The following is a 23821-nucleotide window of genomic DNA, read 5'->3' on the forward strand; positions in this document are numbered from 1 at the left end:
TCACTGGTTCTCCATAAAGAACAAAGATTTGCTCTCTGTGGCTCCAACACAACTTAAAGACAATCAAAGGTGGACAAAGTTCTCTGTGGTTTGATGGAGGCTACAGCTAAATGCTGCCTCCTCCATCATTCACCTCTTTTATTATGACACGTTTATGTGTAGTTATTACTTCCTCTTTCTTCAACACTTATGGGAAAGTCAAACAAGTAGCTCAAAGTTACTTCTCGTAATCAGTGACTTCATTTGAGCCTTGAATTTAATCTTAGTTAGATTTATGAAACTCAGATTCTCAGATTAGACATACAAACTCCAAACAAAGTAGATTATCACAACCAGATAACAGAGAAATGTCTGCTTTGCTCTGATCAGTGTTGCTGTTTGTCGGTGTGTTTGGGTTTGTGTCTGCAGGTGAACTGTTAAAAACCAAACAGTGTTTGTTTCTGTTAAATAGAATCAGCCTGATTTACAAGTTCATGTTTCTCCAATAAATCACAAATATCAATTTGTTTCAAAAGTTTTTCCATCAGAAAGGTGTGGAGGTTGTTTCAGTCTGACATCGTGGTCATGCTGTCTCATTAATGTCCACAAAGATAATTTAGAAGGTTTCTAACTATTAAAGTAATTCACTTTTAATTTTATACAAATAGTTTTTCTTTTCATATGTGATTATAGTCCTTAACATGGACCATAAATTCATACAAAAATGCTTTATTATGAAAGACTAATGGTATAAAATGTATACATAATATTTACAGGGTGGGCCATTTATATGGATACACCATAATAACATGGGAATGGTTGGTGATATTAAAGTCCTGTTTGTGGCACATTAGTATATGTGAGGGGGCAAACTCCTCAAGATGGGTGGTGACCATGGTGGCCATTCAGAAGTCGGCCATCTTGGATACAACTTTTGTTTTTTCAATAGGAAGAGGGCCATGTGACACATCAAACTTATTGGTAATGTCTGAGCACTGAGTGATGGGATATGTAGCAATCAAACCATGCACTAAAACAAGCCTGTACAAATTGCAGGAAATTACCACAAGAACATGTCATAGGAGGACAGAATTGAGGGAGATGTAAAGTCCCAGGATGTAATGGTACTCCAAATGTCAAACAACAGAAATGTGATGTCCACCTCTGATTCATAAAGTTTCACACATTCGGACACACAAAAACACAGAGACAAACACGATCACACTTACAGACCCTTGCATCGTGCATGATATTGCACACAACCTGTGCCCACCTGATCCCAAAGTATCCTTGGGCAAGATACTGAACTCAAGTTGCTCCTGAAGTGTTTCTCAGAGTGTGAATGTTAGATGGAAAACATGTATAAAAGGTGCTTGTGTGAATGAGGCATGTTGCATTAAGCGCTTTGATGCTCAAATACAATATAAAAGTGCTCTATAAAAACAGTCAATTTACCATTTATTTAATGGTAATTGAATAAATAATTACCATTAAATAAATACATTTAATTTATTTTATTAATAACTTCTATGAAAATCAACGTGATGTTTGTTTAAAAAAATTACAATTTTCAATCAATTGTTTCTTTCATAAAAGTTCTGAATTAGAAAACTGTGACATTTTGGGAGCCGCATTGCACATTCATTTATTGCAAATTTATTGATTCAAATATAAAGCAGGAGCTCCAAACTCCAAGAAAGTACAGTGAAAAATTTTTTTCTCTAAAAAACTTTAATTCATGCCAAAGAGGATTAAACTCTTTAAACTCTTTAGACTCTTTCAGTCTGTTAGATGGGCACAGCTAACCACAGGTATGTGATGAAGCTCTGAAATGACTTTACATCCAAAAGAGACGAGAACAAAACAACAGAAAAATAATGGAGCTCCGAGTTCAAATAGAGCTGATGAATGTGCTGAACATCAAAGAGGAAATCTGATATGATTCACACACAGACACACGATTCTACTGCTGAACCAGTCTGACCAGGATACTGACACACAATCTCCCATCAATTCCATGAGCACAAAACAAGAACAGGACAGGAAATAAAAGGTGGGCTTAGAATAAAAGCAGACAGAAACAGTAACAGATGCATCTGTTGTTTGTCGTGAGCGACACTCTGACAGGCTGTAACTTGTGCTGGACAGTCTCCTGTCCCACATGGTGATACGCTGAATTATCAGAGCACAGATCAAACATCCAGAGCACCTCTGCTTGTTCCTCTTCTCTACATCACAGACATGAACCTGCTGAAGTTTACTCACATTATTATACATCATACTGATCCTCACACACTGAACAGAAATCACGTTCTGTCTTCAGACTGTGACAGGTGGAGTGGGTTTCCAGCCCCCACCCGTGTGTACTTCAAGGACCTGAAGATGTTTGTTGTATTTCAGGGTTTCATTAAGTTATTTGACAGAAAGATCAGCTGACTGTGAGGGCTCAGAGTCAGCTGTGACTTTGTTTTTGTTTGTCAAATATGTGAACTCACAGCTGATAGGTGGAGGAATGTGGTTGCTATCTGGTGGTTGCGATCTGAGGTGTGTCTGTTTAAAAACAGCTGACAAGGAAGCACAGCTCAGTTTGTTCTCTGGATGTTTAGTACAGAGGTCAATTTTTATTTATTTTATTTTTTTTGGCCTTTATGTTTTTTAAATATTTTGATTTTTTTTTTTCAATCATGATGATCAGAAAAGACTTTGAGGATTTCTTCAGAAAAACAGTAAGTGTTTTATAATTATATTTTTGAGTGTTTTGAACAAAGATGGACAAAGTTCTTCAGAACTTTAGCTAAATGCTGCCTCCTCCATAGTACAATATACATTTGTAGAGTACACCCAGCACAGACACACGCACACACAGGCAGGTATAGCCAACTTCCACGTTTATTGATATATTTGTATTTTGACAGCTGACTCAGTCGCACCGTCTGACAGCTCGAGCCCAGCTGATCTCTCCTGGCCGCTCCTCCTCGTCTCACTATAAACACAGCGGAGGAGACCATCATCAGTCCATAAACAATATCAGCTGTTCTTACCGGCCTCGCGGCGCCGCCCCGTTGAGCCTTCCGCTCCACTCCTCCCCTGCAGCTGCGCCCGGGGCCACGCCTCCGCCACAACATTTTTATACAGTGACGTCATTTTGAAGTCCTTTGGCTGATGATGGTCTTTAGTATGTAGCTGATGATTGATGATGAGATGTTTGTGTTGTTCTGTGGAGATCATTCAAGAACTGAACCTGTTAAACACTCAGACCTGCTTTAGATTTATTATTTAAATTATATTATTTAGATTTGAAAACAGCCTTTGAATAGCTGTAATAACCACTATGCGTGAAAGGGTTAATCTCACGTAGTGTTAACATCATATTCTGTTGCTGACTGAAAAAACCAACAGACTCAGAGATTTAGAACAAAGTAGATCATCACAGGTAGATAACAGACAGATGTCCGATTTACTGTTTTTGTGTTTGTGTCAGCAGGAGAGATTTAACTGTTAAAAACCAAACCGTGTTTTTCTCTGTGAAAGAGTTATTATGTCTCAAAGAAATCATTACATTAAATTTCAGCACTTTTCTTATGACGCACTTTATGGTCGTCCTACAGTCCAACCTACCAAACGTCACTTTAACGCGACTTCCCTAAGACACATCGGAAGTGTGGAATTTGAACGAGTGGCTGAAAGACAAAACTTTCAGCATTGTTTAAACCTTAAATTTAACCTCGTGCAGTCAAGTGTTAATCTTAAGGTCTATTATGCACTGAAAAAACCAACAGACTCAGACTTTTAGAACAAACTAAGAGTCAGATCAGCAGAAACAAAAACACGGAAATGTTTCCTGTAACTGCGTCGCTCTGCTCGACTTTGCTGATTCTCGGTGTCTTCGTGTTGGTCTCTGCAGGTGAGGTTTATAAACCAAACAGTGTTTCCCTCTGACATAAAGAGGAATACACGTTACCAATACTTTCCAAACTATTGGTTTCATTGTGATTCAGTTTGTCTGTGGGAAGATGTCACGTGATTAGGTGGAGTCGGGCTGGACTTGCTTGGTCAGCAGTGCAGTCTCCAGCACAGAGACAAAGAAGTGTAATGTGTGTGTCAGTGTGATGTGTTGTAGTTTCAGGAGTCAGTATACAGCCAGGGACGGATCTACACAGGTGGCATGTGCCATCAAAAATGGTTATCATGCCACACCTTGTGCCATAGTAGTTTTATTATGCTGATTGGATGCTGTCATTTACCAACTGGGGCGATCGTGGCTCAAAAGTTGGGCGTTCGTCTTGTAATCAGAAGGTTGCTGGTTCGAGCCCCGGCTCCGACAGTCCCGGTCGTTGTGTCCTTGGGCAAGACACTTCACCCGTTGCCTACTGGTGGTGGTCAGAGGGCACCAGTGTCCGGCAGCCTCACCTCTGTCAGTGCGCCCCAGGGTGGCTGTGGCTACAATGTAGCTGCCATCACCGATGTGTGGATGATTGTATGTATATAGTGTAAAGTGCTTTGGGATCCTTAGGGACTAGTAAAGCGCTATACAAATGCAGGCCATTTACCATGTGACATTTTTTTAATTTAAATGAGCTAGCATCAACACTTTGAACCTACTATTAATGCTGAATTTAAATTGATTGATTGATTTTGCCTCCCTAAGAACATTTCATTACATCCAGCCCTGTATTCAGCTACAAAGCTTTTTGTTCAGTGTATACAAACAGCTGTAGCTCCATAAAGGCAGCATGCAGAGACTCACAGTGTCTTATAATGAGAGGCTGCTTTCTCTCACACATTATGTTCACTTATTATTAGCACATGTTTCACTGTATAAATGTGTATATTTCATCCTCTTGGCTTTGGTCTCAGCAGGAATATATTACGGTCTAAATCTCTGTCAAAGAGAGAGTGAAAGATAGAAATAGATAATAAAATAAAACAGTGAAAAAGAGGGAGAGAACATAAAGAATTGCTCTTTGTAGGTGTTCTGGTTTTGCTTGACAGACCTTCATCAACAATAAGAGAAATATGTTTTTGTATATTAGCCTCAAAGTATTATGTTTGTAATGTATTGTACTGCAATGATAGCAAAAAATAATGTGTATGTGTACTTTTTTCCTCTTTCAGACAAGAAAACCATCACAGCTGAGTCTGGACAGAACGTCACTCTGCCATGTCGAGCTACAAACAACAACATCTTAGCTGTAGAGTGGAGCAGAGCTGACCTGGGAGATGAATATGTGCTTTTGTACAGGGATGGCCGATTTGAACCAGACGATCAGCATCCATCATTTAAGAACCGGGTGGATCTGCAGGACAGACAGATGAAGGATGGAGACATGTCTTTGATTCTGAAGGATGTGACGATTGATGACACTGGAACATACGAGTGTCGTGTCGTCCTGAGAGTCAGACAACCGTTGAAGGTCATCAGCATCATCTACCTTCATGTTGATCCTCCAGGTGAGTGAGTAGAGTTGAGTGTGTGTGTGATCAGAGGTGAAGCTGCTTCCTGGTTGTTGATGTTTGTTTCTAAAGATGTTGTTGATGAGACTTTGTAGAAAGCAGCTGGTCTGAGTGATGTGATCAGAGTGCAGTAGATAATGTCTGACAGCAGTTTGAAGAGGAAATGGATTCTGTTCTGTTCTTCACTCATCACCTACCTGACAGCTGACACCTCACACCTGTTTCTCACCTGCAGGAGGATCTGTTGGACTGATCGTCGGTCTGAGTGTTTCTGCTGTGCTGCTTCTTCTTCTTATTACTGCTGTTGTTGGTTTTCTGATCTACAGAAAACATGAACGACAGAACCGAGATTTTAACTAGCATCCTGATGAACATCAGCAAGTTTGAAATGTCTTTGTAGACACAGAGATGACATAGAGACACAGAGGATGGACCTGTTGGACTGAAAGTTGGTCTGAGTGTTCCCATTGTGCTTATTGTTGCTCGATTATTGATCAACTGAAAACATAAACAACAACAGTGTCCGGATTCATACCAGCCCTTCTTGAAGTGCAGTAGAACTTAAATGTCTCAGAGCGTTTTACATAAGAATGCTGTTTAATGGCAGCTTGCATCATTATGGCAAAAAAGCAGAAGTGAATCTTACTGAAGAAAGTAAAACAATAGATTCCAAGTAGAAAAGCAAAAGAGCTGCTTCATTTCACAGGCAATGGTTAAATAAAAAGCTAACAGTCCCTCAAGTAAAAAGGAAAAAAAAAACAGACATTCAACAGAAGAAAAAAGATGGAGCACCAGGACCACAAATCTATCAACTGAAAATTGGAAACCAGAATTATTTAAAATTATATATTCTCAACCATCTGTGGGAGAGTCCCAGGAAATTAAAGTGATCCAAGAAGGATCAAGGACATTTTTAATCTGCAGGGTGAGAAGTTTATGGAATAAGAGAAAAGATAGAGAATAATGAAAATGTGTTGAAAAAATGTTATTGCCTACACTTTACTGTTAGCATTTCATGTTCTTTACATCTATTGTTATCAATTTACTGCTAACACTGAGCAAATATGGCTTCTGATCTATTGTAATATTGTACATTATTATTATTAGTAGTAGTTTTGGTTGATGTGTGGTTTCAAACACACACAGGTCTTCATCATTTGATTGTATGTTTGGTCTCAGGCAGCTAAATTAGTTTGTAGAGAAAAAATTATCTGTCAGATTTGTGTTTGTGACGTTAGCCGCTCTCATGAGTTTAACACGTTCTACTCTTTACATTTGTGTGGAACACACATTAGCTCATATTTTCAAACAAAAGTTAATAAATCATCACATTTGAAATATTTGGGAGTATTTCCAAACAAAACATTCTGTTATATGATATAAAACTGTTATATAACTATTCCGTGTATGTTTCTCTCGAATAGGCATGAGCAGCAACATATTCTGTTTCTGACTCAATTTGTTTGAAGGTAACTTTTATTTCCATTGATGTCAGCAATTTACTCTGTTCACAGTTTGCTTTCTGATCAGTATTCATGAGTTCAGTGAGAGCTCAGGTGTTCCCCCCCCCACTGCAAAACTCTTTATAAATTTACATTTCAGTAGAGGACAATCTTCTGGATGGTTGTTACTTCAGTTTAAATATTTGAAGAGCTGGTTACATATTTTTTTATTTTATTTTAAGCTTTTCATAAAAGTTTGCTAATAAAGTTCTACTATAAAAAACAGTACTGTGTCTTTGGTCATCTGTGTCTTCTGGCTGTTGAAGCAGATTTTCTCTGAGCAGAAATCAGCAAGAGTAAGACTCAAATAATCCTGACGCTGTCTCTGTCCTGGAGCAGCTTGAGAGATCACAGTCAGATCTGAGTCTGTAACAAGGATGTTTCACTGTAAACGAATGAGTCCACCAGAGCAGGAACATGTCAGGAGTTTGTAAATTGGGTGGGCGTCAGACAAAGAACCACTCCGGCTATACCCGATGGTTTTCAACCACTGCAGGTAAAACACTTATGAAGGGTCCACCTCAGTGATTGTAGCTCCTCCTGCAGCCTCCTCGCTCATTCATTTTTATGTCACAGACAAAGAAGGCAGAAAGTACTTAAGGCAGAAAACCTAGTAAGAGTTTGATCCTTTTTAAAAGTGCAAGTGTAAAATGCATTTAAATTACTTTATAACAAAACAACCGTTGTATCATTACAATATCTCAAGTCCAGTTAAAGGTTTCTATTTTACATGTACTATGTTACATTTTAAGAAACTAAATCAACAATAAATATAAACCGAAAAAATAAAACACTAAATGAAGCTTTGATTACATAATAAAAGTCAGGACAGGAGTAAGGATAGTCATGTGACCTGTAGGCCGTTTCCTGATTAGTCTTAAAAACAAATTCTTCTTTTTCTTGATTACATGTGTGGTCACTTTTTTTTTTTATCATTTCTTGTTATTTTTGTGCCATCCTAAATTGTGCCACAAGGGGGCACCTCCTACCTATTGATCTCACACTACCTGTCAGTGATTCCACCTCATTTGTTTTTTTTGTTGTTGTGATCAAACATAACTGTTGGCAGCTCTCATTTCAGGGGCCTGTTACATAATAATAATAAGTAGAAAAATAATTCACTTCAGTTAATCTCAGTATGTTTGTGTATTTGTATATAACAGAACCCAAAGATGCTCTCTCTCTTCCCCGTATTTCTTCTTATTCTCCTCTGCTTTATAACACTGACTTTAGTAGCGTGTGGTTGGAGTTTACTGTTTTAGCTCATATCCCCGTCTCTCACTGAAGGTGATGTATGTTCATGTTTAAGAGGTCTTTTTTTTTGCTTTGATTCAAAGGGGTTTGTCAGACAGCTTTTCAGAGAAGAGAGACATGTTTTGAGAGCATCATAAATTTAGCCCTTTATGTACGCTCTTCTTTTACTGTTTTTTGTTTGTATAGAAAGTTTTTGATGTTTAATGTTTTAATTCAAAGTGTTTTATCAACAAAAAACTTTCTCACTTGCATGTTGTGTCTTTTTAAGGGTAAAAGATAAGTCACGTAAAAAAGGGGGGAAAGTGCTCAGAGGAAGAGGGCGGGCTTTACTTGGTGTCAGTGACAGAAATGAAAAAAAGCTCAAATGAGTGAGAAGGACGATGAAGGAAACATCTGTGCTGTGTCTGCTCTGTAAGTAGAATCTCTGTGTTTGTTTGAATTCTTGTACTTTGACTGTCTGCTCTCCTGATAACTGATGATGGAGGAGAAGACATGAAAAACAAATCAGGCTGAATTCAAGTTCAAACACCACGAGGACCAACTGCAGGTCTGAACTGACTCTTTATCTTTGCTCAGGAGTCGAGGAAACACAGCAGGCAGTGAAAAGATCAAATCATTCACTCATTATATCAACACAGCTGCACAGTGGACACATGACTTTAGTATATATACCTAACAGGGCTGTAGTCTATTGAATAATAGTTTAAAAAAACATTTTATTTAGCTCACAGAGGTACACTGGTACTTCTGTTTGTGTGGAGTTGTTCTTTATGTTCACCTCAAATCAACCTGAGTGTCATTTCTCTTTAGTTCTGATCTCACTGCTGAGCTGCACAACAAACCAAGGTCAGTAACCTTCTTCTGTCACAGCTTAAACCTGAGAAATGCTCACTGATATGACCTGATTGGGTTCATGTTTTAATATGATGTAAACCGGATGGAATTAAGGACTATTCACCAATTGTTAGGTCAAAAGTTTAACAGATCATCAGTTTTTCATTTTAACCCTCACAGCTCGTCTGACTGTGAGTCCCAGCAGCTCTCAGTTCTTTAAAGGAGACTTTGTGTCTCTGAGCTGTGAGGAGGACGACAGCTCTGCTGGATGGACTCTGAGGAGAAACACAAGCAGACAACAGAGGACTCAGTGTGGAGATGTGTGGGGAAGAGGGACTGGTTCATCATGTAACATTAGTACACTATTCACTCAGGACAGTGGAGTTTACTGGTGTGAGTCCAGAGAGGGTCCCATCAGTAACATGGTTAACCTGACAGTCACTGGTAAGCTGAGTGTGTGGAGTTAGTGTTGATGAAGCTGTGTGTAAATGGATGAAATGCTGTAGTTTGTCTCTGTGTTGAGGTGGATCAGTGATCCTGCAGAGTCCTGTCCTCCCTGTGATGGAGGGAGATGACGTCACTCTGCTCTGTAAAACAAAGACCACTCCCTCCAACCTCCCAGCTGCTTTCTATAAAGATGGCTCCCTCATTGGGAAGCAGCCTACAGGTCACATGACCATCCAGCATGTTTCCAGGTCTGATGAAGGCCTCTACAAGTGTGACATCAGCGGTCATGGAGAGTCTCCATCCAGCTGGATCACTGTCACAGGTGACACACTCACCTGTCTGTGTTTCTGCAGCTTTCAACATTCACAATGTGACGACAACTTAGTGACTGTGTTTGCTTTATTTTAGGGGAACACACCACCACACCTCCACCTACATCCACACCTCCACCTACATCCACCTACATCCACACCTCCTTCTGGTTCCCCCTCCATCACTCTTCCACCATCACTCTCTCCTCCTGTTCTCTCTGTGTTGTCATGTGTTGGATCAGTCTGTTTTGTGGTTCTACTGGTGTTACTGGTTCTGCTGGTGAGACGACGTGTTCACAAAAAACCTGAAGGTGAGACTCAGAAAACTGCATTTCAGATATGTGGTTATGATAATCGCACCACTCATATATTTATATTTATATACACTCATATTTATTTTTATATATGTTTTTTTTTCTGCGTTTCAATTTATCCGCACTCACATTTTCACAAATTACACATGCATTTTTTTCACTTCTGAAGGAAACTGTTTCCAGGGCCTACTCCGTGGATCGGCTTCCTCCGAGGCGTGGACGTCTATCAGCAGAGAATGTACCTTCACCTATCAGCAGAGAATGTCCCTTAGTCTGTAACACAGTCAAATATATTCTCAAGTAATATTCAAGCATGCCATTCAGCGTGTTAGTACGAGCAGCTCGGGAGCAGCTTGGGAGAACAAGAAAACAGAGACTGCTTTAGATTGTCTTCCCAAAGTGACTCAACTTTATTCACAAGTACAACAGTTTATATAGAGGGTAAAATTCATGAGACAGCAGATTATCAGTTTAAACCAGTACAGACCAAGATAAGGCAGCGTCTTCCTGCCCTTGGGTGAAGAAGCATCCTTTGTATAGTGTATCAGTTCAGCTACAATTGTGATTATCTCAGCGACATATTTTCAAGGCACAAAACGAAGAGTTCTTTCATTAGTGAAATCTGAAACAAACCATTTGGCCTTCAACAGGCGTCTAAAAGATTAAGAAACTAATGTAGCTGAGGGAGTGATCTCTGTGGTATTTCAACCTTGTACCAGCCTGTGATTCTCACACATCAATTCTTGGGTCAAAGAGAAAAATAACTCAAACAAAGGGGCCTTATTGAATGACAGAGTTTTCCTGCATAATGTCACTATAAAACAATATCCAGTAAATGCTCCCATGGTACTAAAATACCTAACAACTTCTATTAGAGTTACGTTCCAGTTAAGCTGGGCAGACACTGTGCGATTTTTTTTCAGTCGTGTTATTCAGCTCCTGCTCAAACTGCACGATTGACTCGTGACTCGGGTGAGAAGTTCGTAGGTCATGATGCAGGGTCCCATACTATACGGGCCGATGCTCTGACCTGCGTGCTCACACTGTGCGTCCATAACATGAAGGTCATAACACAAAATCTGTCTTTCCCTCTCTGTCTTTCACTCACACAGACACGCCACCACCATCAACTTTGCTAAATTGCTAATGAAAAACATTGGTCAGGCAGCTGTGATTGAGCAGCAGTGTAGATCCAACTATTTTCACGGTTGTTGTGGTCGTGATAATTTTGTGAGGCCACATCGAAAAGGCTCAGATTAATTTGCCAAAGTTCTACAAGTTGTGCCTCCATCGCTTGTGTCCAGATCACACGCTGCACTGCCGTGTTTTCGCTTTCATTTTTGTTTGCGCGTGCGCAGTGTGAGAGGCTGCGTTGACACACTCACGACGGCCGACAGGATTTCAAACAGGTTTGATTTTTCTTGCAACCATATGATTGTTGATTGGGAGCTGGTCGTGAGGTGTTAATCGCTTCTCATTACCCCATGTACACTGCACGATGCACGAAACACGATTAAGGCGAAACCCGGGCCGATCCCCAAAGCGGTCACACGACTGAAAAATCGTCTCAAAATGGGCCAGAAATCGCACAGTCTATGCCCAGGTTTAGACTCCTTACTTTAAAACATTTTACTGTTAAATTTAAAGCATTTTACCAGATCATGATTAAAATGCAGAAAATGACAACATGCATAGAGCTGTAAAATATCAAATCCTCAACAACCAAACAGAGGTAATACCGATGGCTTCAACAGTACACAGTTCATCAAATCAAGCATGTACCAACAGCACTACAACTTTCTCACAAGTTTTAACAGCTTGTGAGCAGCCAACTGTACCTTGTGCTACAACAATTTAAAGGTATATTAGCTCATCTCTTTATTAGTTGTAATAGAAAAACAAACATTTTATTAATCTGACACTGGACTTCAACCCTAAAATCATTTTTTAAAGTTTATATGTATACTCAATTCATTAAATGATATGTTTTTATTTGATTTATTTCTTCAAACTTTAGTAACTCGATAATCTTAATCAAGTTTTTAAAGTCCGTAAACTTTCACATTGTGCTTATTGAGCACTGTTCTTTGCATGCTGACCTCTGTGTTTGTTGTATGTGGTTAACAGAAGCTAACACCTCTGCAGTCGTTTATGATTTTCTTTTAAATCAAATGCAGGTGTTGCTCAAAGAGTTGTTAGGAATAAATAATGATATGATTAAACAACATATTACGTGAACTTCTACTGATTAGTTTTACTCAGCCCAGTTGTTAACTAACAAGTAGTTAGTTAACAAGTGGTTAACGGATGTGCTTCCGTCGCATCCAAACATGGATGCGACGGAAGGTCGCCGGTTCGATCCCTGGGCTCTCTGTCCTGGTCGTTGTGTCCTTGGGCAAGACACTTTACCCTACTTGCCTACTGGTGTTGGCCAGAGGGGCCGATGGTGCGATATGGCAGCCTCGCTTCTGTCAGTCTGCCCCAGGGCAGCTGTGGCTACAACTGTAGCTGCCTCCACCAGTGTGTGAATGCGAGAGTGAATGAATAGTGGTATTGTAAAGCGCTTTGGGTGCCTTGAAAAGCGCTATATAAATCCAATCCATTATTATTATTATTATTACTTTTTTATATTTACATGATACTAGTGTTTTGAATTCCATTTATGTCAGTGATGTTCTTTGTTTTTCCCCTGCAGTCTGCTCATCAGTGAGAACAGAAGACGTCAGTTATGGGCAAATTATCATCAAAAACAAGAAAGCAAGGTCAAGGACGAGAGGTACAGCTGCTCTTGTTTGTCTCATGTCTGCTGTCTGTTTTACCCAGTAAGCAGCTTAGCAGCAGCATTTAAAAAAAAAAACATGCAGGGGATTCAGGGCAGGTTCACTCAGTGAAGAAAAAAAAAAGAATTACAGAAGCTGATAAATGATTGAGTATCTCTAGCTCCTGTTTAGAAAACTCAGTTCAATTCAATTTTATTTATACAGCGCCAAATCATGACAAACATCGCCTCTAGGCGCTTTATATTGTACAGTGTATCCTATAATAATAGATACAGAGAAAACCCCAACAATCATATGACCCCCTATGAGCAAGCACTTTGGCGACAGTGGGAAGGAAAAACTCCCTTTTAACAGGAAGAAACCTCCAGCAGAACCAGGCTCAGGGAGGGGCGGGGCCATCTCCTGTTGGGGTGAGAGAAGGAAGACAGGATAAAGACATGCTGTGGAAAAGAGACAGAGGTTAATAACAGATATGATTCAATGCAGAGAGGTCTATTAATACATAGTGAGTGAGAAAGGTGACTGGAAAGGAAAAACTCAATGCATCATGGGAATCCCCTGGCAGCCTATGGCTATTGCAGCATAACTAAGGGAGGATTCAGGGTCACCTGGTCCAGCCCTAACTATATGCTTTAGCAAAAAGGAAAGTTTTAAGCCTAATCTTGAAAGTAGAGATAGTGTCTGTCTCCCGAATCCAAACTGGAAGCTGGTTCCACAGAAGAGGGGCCTGAAAACTGAAGGCTCTCCCTCCCATTCTACTTTTAAATACTCTAGGAACAAGTAGGCCTGCAGTGCGAGAGCGAAGTGCTCTAATAGGGTGATATTGTACTACAAGGTCATTAAGATAAGATGGGGCCTGATTATTTAAGACCTTGTATGTGAGGAGCAGGATTTTGAATTCAATTCTGGACTTAACAGGAAGCCAATGAAGGGAAGCCAAAACAGGAGAAATATGCTCTCTCTTTCTAGTCCCTGTCAGGACTCTTGCTGCAGCATTTTGGATTAGCTGAAGGCTTTTCAGTGAGTTTTTTGGACATCCTGATAATAATGAATTACAGTCGTCCAGCCTGGAAGTAATAAATGCATGAACTAGTTTTTCAGCATCACTCTGAGACAGGATATTTCTAATTTTAGAGATGTTGCGCAAATGGAAGAAAGCAGTCTTACATATTTGTTTAATATGTGCGTTGAAGGACATGTCCTGGTCAAAAATGACTCCAAGGTTCCTCACAGCGTTACTGGAGGCCAAGGTAATGCCATCCAGAGTAAGAATCTGGTTAGATACCATATTTCTAAGATTTTCAGGGCCGAGTACAATAACCTCAGTTTGATCTGAATTAAGAAGCAGAAAGTTTGCGGCCATCCAGGTCTTTATGTCTTTAAGACATTCCTGCAGTTTAACTAAATGGTGTGTGTTATCTGGCTTCATGGATATGTGACCCGTGGTAGCCACCTATTTAAAATGGGACAGAGCCACACAGTCAGTTAAAAAGGGTTTAATTTTTAATACAAAATAAAAGTAACAGTGACACTATAGAAAAAAGCAAATCTTCAGTGCCGTCTTCACTCAGGCCCACCGCTGTGCATGCAAAAAGTGGCGAGACAAAAAAAGGATTTGTTTTTCACGCAGCACCTTCACCGTCTGCAACAATATATACATACAAAAAGGCTAAAACACTAAAAGACAATCAATATCTACGGTGCCTACTGATACAGAAAAATAAAACAAGAAACAAACAAAATCGACAGCCGCAGCAATCACAGTCCATTGATTTACACCAGGTTAAAACAAATCAAAATACACTGATGTGTCGGGTCCTTTGCCCGCAGCCAGAAATCCACTTGGCAAAGCAGCAGCTCGGTACTTTGCAAATAAAAGGCAGGAGATGACTTACGCTGGACAGTAAAACACAGCAGGAATATCCCTCAACTGTATTGTTTTCGTTACCTGTCCACATGTTCACGTCACGCCCTAATAAATGTGGTCACTGTTCTCAATGTTTCCCACCTACAAGGGTGCAAATAACTGTAAATCTCTGCCAACAGCCAGAACCAGAAGTGGTACATTTTGGTACATTTTTGTGTAACCTACCATTCTAACAGAAGTTTAGGGGGACCCGCATCAAGCTTTCATAGAAAGAAATTAAAAACACCAACTTGCCCAGCTTGGACCAAGCACTCGCAGCTTCAGGTTTGCTGAGGAATACCTAATTGCCCACACCTGAGCTTATGAAAGGGGCAAAGACCAGCTCAGCCCACCAGGGGCGGTTCCCAGACTCAGGTCTCACCTGTCACAGATAGTTAAAGCTGGGTGTCATCAGCATAGCAGTGAAAATGTATGCTATGTCCTCTAATGATGCTGCCTATTGGAAGCATGTATAATGTAAACAGAATTGGTCCTAACACTGAACCCTGTGGAACACCATAATAATAGTGTGTGAAGAGGACTCTCCATTTACATGCACAAATTGGAGTCTATGGCCACGAGCTGTGGGTAGTGACCGAAAGAACAAGATCGCGGATACAAGCGGCAGAAATGAGCTTCCTCCGAAGGGTGGCTGGCCTCTCCCTTAGAGATAGGGTGAGAAGTTCGGCCATCCGGGAGGGGCTCAGAGTAGAGCAGCTGCTGCTCCACATCGAAAGGAGCCAGCTGAGGTGGTTCGGGCATCTGAAGAGGATGCCCCCTGGGCGCCTCCTGGGTGAGGTGTTCCAGGCATGTCCCACCGGGAGGAGGCCCCGGGGCAGACCCAGGACATGCTGGAGAGATTATATCTCTCGGCTGGCCTGGGAACGCCTTGGTATTCCCCCGGATAAGCTGGAGGAGGTGGCTGGGGAGAGGGAGGTCTGGGCCTCTTTGCTTAGGCTGCTGCCCCCTGCGACCCGGCCCCGGACAAAGCGGATGAAGATGGATGGATGGATGGATGGATAGATAGATATGATACAAACCACTGCAGCGCAGTACACTGAAAAAAAGAGGTTGTTAGATTTCCTTGATTCAATAGTGGATATTGGTTGCACACAGATGTTTTGCTTCGGCAGCAACTTAAAAAATTTAGTTAAATCAACACAAGTCATCCATATTCAATCAACCTGTGCACTATGTGTTGCTACAATGTGAATGAAACATGTTTGGATGAAGTAATGTCAGCCCTTGGAATATTTGATCCTTCATAATTTTCTCACCTCAATCCAACACCATTCAGTAACTTTCAACCCAACACTACTTGGTCACTTAAATACTATGTTATCTTCGTACACTCACAAAAATAATACATTAGATGAACGTAATTTTGTCTTGCCACTTATAGTCCATCTAAACAAATCATGTTATATTAATCCATCTTGATTGTGTTGTTTCAACACGATATATATTTGTAAGTGTAACATAATATTAACATGAACATCCGATTAATGTGAATTTTAATTCTACCAACATGTTTGTACCAAGTTAGACCAATTAAATCAATCTAAATTCATGTTATATTAAACACTTTGGCACATCAAAAGTCAGTCTTGTTACATTAACTAGTAAAATATTTGTTTGTTACACCAATGGTAATCTTGTTGAATAAACAAATGTAACTAATGTCTGTAGTACATGTTGTATTCATATTACATAATGTTCCCCCCAAAATCCAGCAGATTTACAACAACCTCCAATCCATCAATCATTGTTTGGGCTGCTGAGGGTGGGTGGCATAACCCAGAAGTGATAGGGTACATCCTAGAAAGGTCATCAGTCTATCACATAGAGACAAGCAACTATTTACACTGCATGACTTTTAACAGTAGAGGAAACCAGAGAAAACCCATTGCACACTTCGCCAGATTGTGGATTTTAACCCAGGACCTTCTTGCTCTGAGACAACAGCGCTAACCACCATGCCACTGATCTGTCAGTCAGAGCAATGCTAGATGCAGAATTGTCTTTAGGTTTTCGTCCTTGACAGGTTAAAGCACAATAAACAGCAACAGCAAACACATGGTGTGTTTATGGTCGTCTGCCTCTTATGAATCCAGTGATTTTTCTTGTGGTGTGGAATCTCGTGTGATCCTGTGAATGTCATGAGTGCAGGCAACTAACCACTCTTCCTAGATTCTATCATGTCATCTGAACGAGAACAAACAAAGATGTTGAATTTCATACAGATCCAACATGATTTAATTGCGTTTACCCTAGGAACCTGACATTATTTTGTTCAAATGACAAGCTAGACTTTTGGAAATGTAACAACCACCCAAATTCCCTTTTGTTGGATGTATAACAAGTTGATATTATGTTCTAGTATCAAATAATAATAATAATAATAATAATAATAATAATAATAATGATGGATTGCATTTATATAGCGCTTTTTGGGACCCCTCAAAGCGCTTTACAATGCCACTATTCATTCACTCTCACATACACACACTGGTGGAGGCAGCTACAGTTGTAGCCACAGCTGCCCTGGGGCAGACTGACAGAAGCGAGGCTGCCATACCGCGCCATCGGCCCTTCTGGCCAACACCAGTAGGCAGTAGGTGAAGTGTCTTGCCCAAGGACACAACGACCGAGACTGTCCGAGCCAGGGCTCGAACCGGCAACCTTCCGATTACGAACACCCAACTCTTGAGCCACGATCGCCCCACAATACACATTTCTTTAATAGAAGCTGTTTAACAAATTGTATTGTTCCCTTCCACAATGGTTGCCAGTATCCACTAGTAACCTTTCAAAGCAAAATGTCTAATTTCACTGCAGTGACAGAAGGTAAATTTGTAAACTGACAGCTTCACTGAATTTTAAATCAGCAGTTAAGGATTGTCAGTTTTTCAGTGTTTTGTCAAGTCAATGACAGCATAGGAATGAGACCTTATAGCTTTTTCCCCCACACAGGTTACCATCTTGAAAGAGAACAAAACATTCTGCTTAAGATGTCAAGATCAAATTAACAATTATAAATGTAAATACTTTGACATAATGTTAGTAACCATCAACACTAAAATAAATTACTGGATTGGCAAACACCTTCCTATTAACATTATAATTCACATTATGCATTTTAGCACAATTACTAACAAAAGAAAATAAAAATACTACTTGCATGTCTCAACCTTTATTGAAGAGCCACAGAAATAACAGTGATTCAGTGAATGTCAAAAAGTCTAGCACTGATCATACTGCGACATCTTGGTTCAACACATGAAACCATCAAAGCAATCTTACGCCAACTGAATTAAACCTAAAATGCTGTTTCACACAGCCATGATGGGACTACTTAGGCTGAACAACTACATTTCTTCACTTTTGAAAACAAATAAACCAAAATGTAAAAATGCTGCCAATTAGAAAACTTGTACAGAGAGCAAAAAGGAAAAGAAAAAAACAAAACAGGCCCTGTTCACATGGCAGTTACAAAGTATTGAACGTCCAAAATGCAGGAGAACCGGTGAGAGAGTTAAACACAGCAACAGTGAATATTGCTTACATGAGCAGTTTTGTCTTAAAGTTTTGCGCTTTTCTTGAGAGTTCAGTTGCATCCAATCCCATTACCACCTTCTGAATCACCTCAAAGGTGTGATGGATAACTCATGTTGACAGAGTAAAGCAGTCCGAAAAGCATGGCTACTGCAATGGCCGCATTATCCAGATCCTTAAGAACCACCACAGCCTCGATGATGATGCCAACATCAAAATAGTAATTGCCTGGTGTGTCTCTGGAGACATAAATGCCCACTGTTGTTTTCTCTATGGCACTCAGTGCAGTGGCCTCAGTCATGTCCTGGTTAAAGATAAAACATTTCTTCAAGCACAACTTGTATTTCACATGAAGGGCATTCAAGCTCTGCATTAGTATTTTTGTTAGACAGACACTGGCCCACCAGCAAGCCAGGTTAGGTCACTCAGAAGATTTTAGATGTTCTTTCAGCCTCACAGCTGGGCAGTTTTTTTCCTCAGACAAAAGCTGATGTAAAGATTGATTTCTCCTCCTCATTTTTCTGGAAGGTGTTTGTATATTCCTGGATGATTTTCATGATAAACCTGGACTTGTTACACTCCAGGGCTGCATCCCAGTCCCAATTCTGGCCTTTTCAGACAGCACAAATGAATGAATTCAAATTTTATTTGTAACATACACTCTACAATATATAGTGAACTGCCTGTGTCCAAGCTGCGGACAGGCTGCAGACGTTGCCATGCCATTCCACGGCTTGGTTTCAGCATGGGGGGGTCTAGCCACAACCCTTACTGGATACCGGGTGGGACTCAAACCTGCGACACCCGGTGGGAAGGGTGTGTACCCTTCCCACCAGAATCTTCCTTCTTTCACTAGAATCACAGGTTTGAGGTGTATCACACTAATGTGACCCCTATTGTGAGAGGAACAATATTTTTTTCACCTTGTGGGAGAGGTGTGATATGGATGTTTTTCAACTTTCCTAATAGGGGGCTATGGAGAAAAGGTGGAATGTTTGGACCCCATGTGTGACAAGTCTAACATTTTGTTTTATTCTCAGTATTGGAATCCCTCTGCAAAATTATTAAAGAGGACTACTGGGCCTGCCTAGTCCAAGGATAAATTTATGGTTAACTGAATACATTTTGAAATGTTGCAAAGCCACAATCTACTCATACAACACTCACCATGTACTCCTGCACCAAGATGTCAGGATTTTCATTCAGATAGACGCATAGTCCTTTGATTAGGGACTCCCTACGAGCAAAAATGTCATCCTTAAGAATTATGACAAAGAAAATAGAGATAAGTGAACTCAAACTTTTCAGTAGCACAGAGGAAATGATGATGATCAAATGATGATCAAAGACAAAAACGCTTGAGTTTTTTTTACCAGTCATCAAAAGTCATTAAAAATTCTTACTGTCATCATGGCAGCTATATCCTTTAGCTTTTTGCCCTGCTGCCCTGATCACTTTGATCACAAATCTGATCACACCCTGATCACAAACACCTTTAGCAGACTTTCAGAGAGATAGTCAAGCTGCGACAGAAACCTTGACTGTAAAGGCATGGTTGTGATGCGCTTGAACTCATTTGAACGCATTTATCTGAAATGACATTAAATTATTTTCAATTCAATTCAATTCACTTTTATTTATGTAGCGCCAAATCACAACAGCAGTCGCCTCAAGGCGCTTTATATTGTACAGTAGATCGTACAATAATGGCAGGTACTGGGCATGATAAGTCATCTGGGCTATGCTATGCACACATCCTAATAAAGTCATTACCTTTACACATCAACACATCTATGACACAACTAGTTGAGGCATTTTTTTATTGTTATTCTCCTTTCAGCACTTACATTACCTCTGCTGGATGAAAAAGAGCTAGCCATCTCTCTTGTACATTGCAGATCATGGAAGCATCAAAAATTACTTCTTGTCTTCTCAGTGCAAATGTTCTGTTCATTTTACCCATAACTGTCTCTCTGTTGTTGCACGTCTTCACATCTGAAAGCAGTTCAACCCTCATCTTCTCAAGGGACTGTTCACTTTCTCCGAGTGGAAGAGAGGGGCAGTAATCTACTTCATCCCTCTTTGGCCGCTCAACATCAAGAGCAGGGGGACATTTCTCTGGTGGCTTATTTTTCAAGGAATTCACACATACTTCAGGACATCCTACTTTCCGGAGATGTGTGCGGTAGTTTGCTAACTTGTATTTGAGGCTCATCTTCCATCCCGCATAGCCACTGGTTGAACCTTTTTCTTTCAAACATGGATGCTTCAGGATAAGGGCCTCTGCAACTTGGTCAAACTTACTGTCTGTGGGGTAGACTGTGTGCTTGACTACCTCCTGGATTAAACCCTGCAAAATGTCGGACTTTAGCTTTGGATCAGGGATCAGCAGCATACCATTTTCTTTAAATGCTACATGGGCCTTCGCAAGCTTAATTTCCGCATCATATATGAAACGGGGAATGCAGAACAAATCTGGCCATGAAGACCGTGATGATGTAGACTCTGGAGATGAAAGATGTGCTGTCACCACAAGTAGATGTGTCATCAGGAGCACTGGTTGATGAAAAAGAAAACCTGTCTTCACCTTGGTCTTGAGGTTGGCAGGATGTGTATACAATTTTGATTGTTGCTTTGTTTTGTATTTCTGCCATTGAAGTTAAGTTCACAAACTCATTGCCAAAAAGTGTGTCCATGAACTGTAGTCGGAAGGGTTCCATTATTTTGCACTGAGTCTTTATTTCAGCCTCCAGTTCAGTGACAGTTGAAGGCAGACCAGGAGAAACCCTCTGACAACTGTCTGGTCCAAGGATAACTCTGAGAATAGCTTGAGCTGTCATGGTCCTACTTCACTCTCTGTTGTGAAAGAATAGGACAATGTCATTAGAATCAGTTTTACGACAAGCCTTATCTTTTACCGTTACAACCCTTAATACATTTAAGACAATTATATGAAAATCTCACCACGGTGCAGTTAACACTGTTGAATTGAATTGTTGTAACTGAACAGGGGGCAGCTCGACTTGACTGAAATGGCAACATTCCTCACCCACGATCAAAACAACGCTAGATGAAATCACGTGCGATATCGTGAGATTTGGCACTGCTTCATTATTGACTTACACATATTGACCGTGATATGAACAAATTAATGTACCCTCCCTGCAGATCATGTAGTTTCTACACTATTTAGTTACACCTAACTTTAAAACATGAGGCAGTTGTGTTAAATACACCCAAGATGATTACATGAATCCAAGAGCTGGCCAATCCCAAAAATGCCAAAACACAGAACCTTGGATATAACATCCAGGGACTATGACAGATTAAAGCCTACTTTTAAAAGTGGACATCATGTCCATCTCCTGAATCTAAACTGGAACCTGATTCTAAAGAACAGGGGCTCTGCCTCCTATTCTAGTTTCAAATTCTCTGAGAACCACAAATAAGCCAAGGCAGACAGCAGCGCAGATGTGTGTGCTACCTGAGTTTGACCCATGTACAACTTTTTGGCTGGGTGATTGTGATTATTTGAAGCGTATAAAGTGACAACTGTAAGACAATGGGTCCTTTTGTCTTTTTATAGGTCTGTATGTAAAACCACAGCAGCTACTTCCTGTTGTTGATTGTAGTCTGAAGTTGATGAGACTTTTCACCACAGAGTTCTGGTTTGCCCAATAACAGTGTTCATGTTGTGAGAACCTTCCTGCTTTGTGCTCTGTGGTAAAGTGTGTCAGACTCTGCTGAGAGAAGGTGGCATCTTTGTGGTTGTGCATGTCCTTCTTCACACAAAGAAGTGAAAAAAAAAACCCCTGAAAAGCACCATTTAATCGCTACATAATGAAAATTAAAAAAGAAAAAAGTTTTACCAAAGCTGTAATTATATAGGATAACAGGGCTGATACTGTTGCAATTGTTGTAATTTGTGTGTGCTTTCTTTCTGCAGAAAGTGATCCAGCTGTAATCTACTCAGCAATAAGGGCTGAAGATGTTAGTTATGGGCACATAACCATCACACCAAAGATGAAAAGAGGTACAGCTGGTCTTTATATCTGACTTTGGAAACAGAAAAGTGTTTCTGGTTTCCATGCTGAGATCAGTTAACCACATCTTGACTGAAAGTACAGATTTAAAACTTCTTGGTATCATTTTAGAAAGAATTTTTTTTCCTATAAAGTACAAAACAAATCCTGAAGCCAGTAATGAATTTAAATTAATTCAAGGTAATTTGACTTAAATTACCTTAAATGTAACTTGAACCACACAAACTCACAGTTTCATTCAAATGAGTCAAAAGCTGTTCTCAAAATAAGCAGAAGAGCTCTGGTTTAAATGTGGAAATAGCATATTCTGCCACACAGTGATTGTGAAGGTTTAAGACATATTACTTGGGTGAAGTTAAACTAAAGCTGTTCCTACACTGAAGCATACACAGCAAAATCTCCAGTGTTAAATTAACACTAGAGAGTGTATATGGGTCCACTCCCCAGAGTGTTAAATACAACACTGTTGAGTGTTAATTGAACACTTTTGACAGTGTTATATGTTTAACAGTAACCTAGTCAGTTTTGAAGATTAACAATGGCTAACACTGAGCAGAGCTGATTTTCTAACACTGGAATATTTCTAACATTTTGAGTTATTTTCCAGTGTTCCAGAGAGTGAGAGCGTATCATTAAGTATGTTTAGTTTAAGAGCTAATTGTTTAGGCTATGTAGGTTCCAGTTTTGAGGATTTTTTTTTCAGTATTTAATTAAAGTGCACACAGTATGAAAGGTCTGTGATTTATGTGAGCTGGTTTAAAGTATGAACTGAACTGGAACTGAGGTGGAGACTGGAGTGAACCTCCAATCTAGAAATCTTGTAATTGTGTTTCCTGTTGTTTGAATTGTGTGTGTCTGTGTTCAGATTTTAAACCAGAACCAGATGTCATCTACTCTTCACTGAAGTAGTCCACCAGTCCAACCACTGACGTCCAGCTGCTAGTCTCTATAGCTGGCCACCCCAGCACCTCAAGAGTACAACTATTCATTAACATATTTTTTTATGTTTTGTTTCTTTGTTTCTTTGTATTTTTTGATTTATGTAGACTCATATGATTTAAAAAAATATGTTAATATATTCCATAGGTACTGTAAGTTAATTGTTGTTTATAATACAAATATGAATTCTCTAACTCTTTGCTCTTGTTCTCACAGCAGTAAGTTGGTTTCTCTGCAATATTAATAAACTTTTGTTCTCATGTTTTTCTCACGTGGTTCTGTGGGTTTCACCAAGATGTCACATGGAAAATTTGACTTCTTACGGTTTGGTTGTAGCTAATTGATGCAGTCACTCTTTTAAAAAAGCATCAAACCACAGCAGCAGAAACCTTTTCAGTTGCTGTAAACTACTAAACTTCATCGAACAACTTCACGATGGAAAAAGGTACCTTGATCTTCACTGGGAAGCCACCCAGCAGCAGGGTGTTCAATTTACAGAAAAA

General features: G+C 40.0%; 2 protein-coding genes across 4 annotated transcripts; both read left to right on the forward strand.

Moving 5' to 3' along the window:
• The first annotated feature begins 2560 nt into the window (after positions 1–2560).
• On the forward strand, positions 2561–7090 carry LOC308411498 (coxsackievirus and adenovirus receptor-like). 3 transcript variants are annotated; one of them, XM_080905405.1, is made up of 4 exons: positions 2561–2705; positions 2895–3154; positions 5095–5430; positions 5669–7090. In XM_080905405.1, the coding sequence occupies exons 2-4, from the start codon at positions 3142–3144 to the stop codon at positions 5791–5793; spliced, it is 474 nt and encodes a 157-aa protein (XP_080761531.1). In that variant the 5' UTR covers positions 2561–2705; positions 2895–3141; the 3' UTR covers positions 5794–7090. The 3 variants fall into 3 exon arrangements, 2 of the variants coding, with proteins under 2 accessions (XP_080761531.1, XP_080761530.1); XR_013974398.1 differs by lacking the exon at positions 2895–3154; XM_080905404.1 differs by lacking the exon at positions 2561–2705 and having other exon boundaries at positions 2815–3154.
• A 262-nt stretch (positions 7091–7352) lies between these two features.
• Positions 7353–23288, forward strand: LOC308400396 (Fc receptor-like protein 5; the record flags this gene model as incomplete). The annotated part of the gene is made up of 5 exons (XM_080888062.1): positions 7353–7431; positions 9204–9467; positions 9547–9792; positions 22283–22369; positions 23245–23288. The coding sequence occupies 5 exons, from the start codon at positions 7353–7355 to the stop codon at positions 23286–23288; spliced, it is 720 nt and encodes a 239-aa protein (XP_080744188.1).
• Positions 23289–23821: the final 533 nt, after the last annotated feature.

Source organism: Rhamphochromis sp. 'chilingali' (genome assembly GCF_963969265.1).
Source record: "Rhamphochromis sp. 'chilingali' genome assembly, chromosome: 1".
Lineage (NCBI taxonomy): Eukaryota > Metazoa > Chordata > Actinopteri > Cichliformes > Cichlidae > Rhamphochromis > Rhamphochromis sp. 'chilingali'.